The sequence below is a fragment of the Alexandromys fortis genome, unplaced genomic scaffold (assembly GCF_014885135.2).
Source record: "Alexandromys fortis isolate MF-2015 unplaced genomic scaffold, M_Fortis_MF-2015_v1.1 scaffold_23, whole genome shotgun sequence".
Lineage (NCBI taxonomy): Eukaryota > Metazoa > Chordata > Mammalia > Rodentia > Cricetidae > Alexandromys > Alexandromys fortis.
In genome coordinates this window covers 13,471,546-13,477,563 of record NW_026067907.1, presented here as the reverse complement: position 1 = coordinate 13,477,563, position 6,018 = coordinate 13,471,546, and the positions used below count along the sequence as shown (strand labels likewise).

At 49.0% G+C, this 6,018-nt stretch overlaps 1 protein-coding gene across 5 annotated transcripts in view; it reads right to left on the bottom strand.

The window, feature by feature from the left end:
• Positions 1–384: 384 nt before the first annotated feature.
• The window catches only part of Ermard (ER membrane associated RNA degradation), a 21,049-nt gene continuing 15,415 nt past the window's right edge, over positions 385–6,018 (bottom strand). For 4 of the 5 annotated variants that reach the window (XM_050135721.1, XM_050135722.1, XM_050135724.1 and 1 more), the window contains 4 exons: positions 5,596–5,721; positions 4,937–5,155; positions 3,626–3,739; positions 385–1,385 (listed from right to left, as the gene is read on the bottom strand). In XM_050135721.1, the coding sequence (XP_049991678.1) occupies positions 1,199–1,385; positions 3,626–3,739; positions 4,937–5,155; positions 5,596–5,721 (646 nt within the window). In that variant the 3' untranslated portion in view covers positions 385–1,198. The remainder of the gene's footprint in view (positions 1,386–3,625; positions 3,740–4,936; positions 5,156–5,595; positions 5,722–6,018) is intronic. The other variant, XM_050135723.1, reaches the window with a different exon arrangement.

Below are 6,018 nucleotides of genomic sequence, written 5' to 3'. Positions count from 1 at the left end.
CTCAGGTGGCTGCAGGATGTATCCAGTCAAGGTCTGAAAGGTGGATCCATGAAGCCATGACCCACTGAGGTTGGATGGCTGAGTGCATTATCACACATGCAGGCAATGCAGCCACTACAACTGAGGTGGAAGACTATCTTCCCAGATCCTGAAACAACCAAGTGGCATTTCAAGGAACTCTTGGGATTCAATGAAATGACTTCTTCTCCTCCAACTTTTCAGAGCCTCCTACACTCAGCCTTCACATCTAGAAATGTACTCATTGCTAAACGCTCACTGGGGACCTGGGGTCCATCCCCCACCTCTGTGACCTCCACTTATTGCTAAATGCTCACTGGGGACCTGGGGTCCATCCCCCACCTCTGTGACCTCCACTTATTGCTAAATGCTCACTGGGGAACCTGGGGTCCATCACCCACCTCTGTGACCTCCACCTTCACAGGTTCCTAGTACTTATTAGTCACCCATGAAATGAGCACAGATGACCACGATCCTGCTCCCAGGAGTAACTGTAACTAGCCCACCCCCACTGTCTGTATGAGTAGACTCTAGCTACAGGATAGCTTCTAAAATGAGCACATGATTAACAAGACACGTGAAGCCATGTGCTTCTGGGCAACTAGGGAAGCAGTGACCACATCCTCCAATGTGCAGCACGAGGCCATGAAAACCCAAACCTGCTGCAGGCATTAAGACTAGCTTAGGGGTCACAATGACACCAAACCAGAAGGCTTCGGAGAAAGGACAGCCTGAGCCCTGAGGGAGAATTAAAGGGACAAAGGTAGACAGGGAAAGCAAAAGCAGCCTCTCTTGGATGGCGTCTTCTTGTTTCCAGGAGACACTGTGCAAAGAGACATCAGGCAGAGGGAAGACTCTCAACAGAACCACTAAGGGAAAGGTGAGGACGGGGATGGGGGGCTATTAAAATACCCACTGCAGTGGGTCCCCTCAGCCCTTCCTTCAGTAAAGCTGTTGCTTTCCCTCTCTCATGTCTGGGTCTTCTGTCTCTCCTAGACAGTCAACTATTTCTTCACGCCATGGAATGCCCCATTATCCCCTAGAATACCAGCATTCCTGGTTCACGACCAGAGTGACCACAGAACCCATCCCACCTTTGGATGCTACCCAACTCAACTGCTGTTAAATCCACTTGAGTTTTCTCTTATGACCATAAGGAGCCTGACTTTTGTTTTCTTTGTCAACTTGTGTCAACTTGATTTGTGGAGTTTTTGGCTAAATGCATTAACATTTGTTTCTTCTCACTGAAAGTCCAAATTCTCAACAGAACTGCATGTGTAAGACTGATGGCTTCGTTCCATTTGTTCTTCTCTTGGTTAGTATAGGCCGCGAGGTTCTCGGTGTACTGCAGAATCAACTTTAAGAACCTGTTGGAAAGACAGTACGGAATTTTAGTTTCTTTGTCTGTGCTGTTATAAAACATAGCAGCATACATGTCTTCTCTTGGAAATAATTGTGTGTGGATTCAAGAAGAAATGCATGCAAAATGAAAATAAGAGAAACTAGAGAAAACAAAAATGCGGAGGCCGATGCTGTCAGCTGGGATGAGCTGCGAGTCCCAGACTCTTCTCACGCTCTCAGATCTTGACATGATGTTTCTCAGAGATGGGACAGAATTCCAAAGACTCCAGGGCCATCGGGCTCAGACTGAGACATGACAGACACACAGCAAGAGAAGGACCCACAAGTCTCTCTGGGTGCTAACGTGGCATCATGGCTCTCTTCCCCTGTGCTGCCGTGTCTCTCTGAAGAGAAACACTGGTACTGTGCCACCGTTGAAAACAGTTTCCTTAAAGATATCCCAGCTGACTAGGATAAGCATCATTTTTACATTTTCAGACTCCCCTCAGTTTCCTGAGCAGTGGAGACTTTCCCATAATTATTTATATAATTTTTATAAATATGTCAAATGAATCGTACAGCGAAACCCACAGAGCCTTGGTCTAGGGATAGGCTCCTCTCCTGGGGACTCTGTGATGCCACTGGGAGAGTGCTGCCAGCATGTGGCCAGATGCCACGGATGACACGCAGCACCACGCAGCACACAGAGGCTACAGATCACGTCAGTGGTGTAAGGCTGAGTCCCCAACGTCGCCAGCCTTGCACACTGCTTTCCGAGCGTGCTATCTACACTTGCCTCAGCTCTGTTCACCTACGCACATCCTGGTTTCATTTTTGCTGCTGTGATAAGACCACCTTATAAAAATCAGCTTAGGGGAAGAAGGGCTCATCCGGCTTAGAAGTCCAGGTTACGGTCTATCATTGCAGGGAGGCACAGTGGCAGGAGCCTGAGATGTGGCCAGACTGCATCCAAAGTCAAGATCAGAGAGAAACAGATGCACCCCCGCTGCCTGTTTAGTGCTCAGGTAGCCCCCCTCCTTCAACGGTCCAGGGTCCAGGGAACGGTGCCATCTACAACGGGCTACAATGGGTTATAATGGGCTACAACGGTCTGTGCTCTTCGACATCAACTAACAATCAAGACAATTCCTACAAACATGCCCACAGGCCAATCTGATCTAAAACATTCTTCAGCTGAAACTTGCACCTCCAGGTTGGGTCAAGCGGGCAACTGAAACACCAGTGCAGGCCAGGAAGATGGTCCAACAGGTAGGACACTCACCAAGCAAGTCTGCTGGCCTGAGTTCAATCAGGAGCTCACATAAGGTGGAAGAAAAGACCATACCACACAAAGTCCTCTTCTGACTTTCACAACTCCCCCCTCAACCCTCCTCCCCCAAAGTAATTGAAAAAATACTTTTTAGGGGTATCTAAAAATCTAGACATGGTGGCTGGCATATGCCCTTAACATCAACGCCCGGAAAGCAGAGGCAGGCTGACCTTCGTGAGTTTAAGGCTAGCCTGGACTACATAGTGAGTTCTAGGCCAGTCAAGATTACATAATGAGACTCTGTCTAAAGCACACACACACACACACACACACACACCACATACCACTCCCCACATATACCCTCCACGCCACACACACATAGACACACCCAAACATCCCCACATCACTGTAATCCATAATACATAAGGATTCCTACCCCTTGCCAAGTACAGCATAAAGCCAGCTAAGGTATGAAAAACTTATGGGCATGGATGGAGGCTACGTCACACAGTTACAGACAACTGACCACAGGATACCATCTGAACTAAGGAGTCTGGTGAGCTCTGGGACCTCTGCATGTGTAGTGGGTGCTGCAGAAAGGTAGACTCCTTAAGTCGACACCGTTAGCGATACACAACTGAAGTGACCGTGAGTCACCTGGATGTGCGGGGTCTGCCTTAGGGCTCTGACTTTAGGTCACACTTCAGGGTCCTCCTCCAAGACCATCCCTACAGTCTTAACTCAGCTTGCACGTGGGCACCAAACTGTGGACTGGCGAGTTCTGAGAGGGTTCCCAGGTGAACTGGGTTCAGTTTTGTGAAATGTGCCTTTAAGGAAGCAGCTTCAAATGTCCACAAACTCAGCATCGCATCGTATGGAGAAGACTTAGCAGGAGAAACTGGGGTTAAAAACATCACCAGGGAATAGCCAGGAGGAGTCAACACTTCTCAAAGTCGCCCAAGCACTGTCTCCTTCCTTCTGAGCAGGTCACCTTACCTGAGATAGTGCTGACGCTCCGGAGTGCTTTTACCAAGGACAGCATGAACGCTGACCAACTCCAGCGCAAGGAGCAACAAAACCAGGTAAAGCCCAGCAGACAGAAGTCTAACACTAGAAAGGAGGAAGCAGAGTTAGGGTGCAGCCAGTCCTCTCTCTCCATTTTCATAGGGAAACAGCACGTCACCTAATCAACAGCTTTTTTAATTAAAAAATTTATATATTTTGATCATGATTTTGCCCTTTTTCCGACTCCTCCCAGATCCTCCCCATCTTCCAACACACCCAACTTTGTCTGTAAGTGTGCCCTCTCTTTCAACACACACACACAATACATACACACACACACACACAATATATACACACACACAATACATACACACACAATATATACACACACACAATATATACACACACACAATACACACACAATACACACACAATACACATACACACAATACACACACAATACATACACACACACAATACACACACAATACACACACACACAATACACACACAGAACAAAATGAAAATCGAAACAAACAACAACCACAACAAAAACAGACAAAATGAGAAGGAAAAAAAGGCAGCAACGAAGCAAAAAGCATGTAGTTTGTTTTGCCAACACCTTTAAAAAGTATCCCTAAATCCAAATATCTTGGAAGGTCTGCCCTGCCCTGCCCTGCCCTGCTGTGCCCGGCCCTGCTCCTCCTTGCCCTTCACATCCAGGTCACAAAGTGCTTCTACTCCCTGGCACCAGCAACTTCTCTGCGTCTGGCTCAGTCTCAGCCGCCTCCAAGAACACTCACAGGTCAGCCCCAAGGGCTGCACTGGGTCCCCTGCTCTGTGTCCACTTGCACCAAGAGGAGAAATGTGCTCTAACTTCGCCAGATTCCAAGAAATTCCTGTGAAAGCCCGACCTGATTGTGCCCATGAGACCAGCAGAGGTAATTAAAACCAGTGCACCCCATTGTAGCACTTCTGTATAAACTACCTGAGTGCACACTGAGAAACTTCTGGAAGGCAGTGCCTTCTAGAATAAGCAAGTGTTCTGCTAGGCCTACGAAACACCCCACCATTTAACCCAAAGTTCTAGAAATGTGTTCAGAACAGCTATTTCTCAAGGAAATGTGCAGACCTATAGTGCTGGCCAATCCAGAGAACATGCTCTTGGGCTTAAGTCCACACAGTCGCTTGGGTGGTGGGATCCACTCCCACAGGTAAAATTTAAAATTTCTATAAAACATATATACCATAACTATTCTCTGGCAGCTTGAGTAGAGGGTGCTGAGGAGGGGAGGGGCCTACCTGTTAAGCATGCGCAGATAGTTCTGACGCTGCCTCGAGCGCAGCCTGCGCTCCACCCACTGCCTGTGTCTCAGCTGCAAAGAGGCAATGACCTGGGCAGACACACGCTGGCATTGGGAGCTGATGCCTCGGAGCACAACCACAACTTCTAGGACGAGCCTGGGGCAGAAGAGGGTAGGAATGCGCGTGCTGCAGAGCTCCTGGAGCAGCTGGGGCCACCTGCAGGGAGAGTGCTGCAATCAGGCACACACACAACACCAGGGGGCGCCACTGCCATCTCACCTGCAGGGAGAGCGCAGCAATCAGGACACAACACCAGGGGGCGCCACTGCCGTCTCAAGTGCAGGGAGAGCGTAACCATCAGGGGACACAACACCAGGGGGCACCACTGCCATCTCTTTTCCTGAACCTGTGTTGGTCTGGGTCTGCTGGTACAAGTGGGACCTCAGCAAGTGACAGGTAGGTAAAATGCAGCTGCTGTGAACAGATGACCTCACTACACATGGTGACTTCACTAGACACTGGCACTTGCACAGAGATCACCTAACCTCACTTGAGGACCTCTTCTGGGACACAATACCAAGCTGCTGAAGTTCAGAGTGGAAACAGGAAGTCTCGTCTGCTACCATAAACTACCAGTATGGTTCCTCAGTACTCACCTCTCGGGGAGAAGACCATCCGAGCCACCTACAGCACAGATACTCCCAGGCACATGGCGGCAGAGCTCACACAGAATCTTGCTAATTAAGGAGTTGCAGGCATGTGCTTCAGAATTATCTTCTAATCTAAAGAACACACGATATTTAAAGGTATATGCCAATGATTAAACCTCCCCCATTATTGATAATATAAAATGATGTTTACTGCACAGTGGACGTGATCTACACAAAATGAAAACCGGCATCATGAGAAGACAACACGAGTGACACGAGGGCTGAGAGCAGGCACTGTGCAGAGGTGAGCTGTGGCCGCCCCATTAGTCCAGTGCTAGTGTCCGCAGTCCCCAAACCCGTGTCCCTACTCCTCCTCCTCCCCCTCCCCCTCCCCCCTCCTCCTCCCCCTCCTCCCTCTCCCCCCCTCCT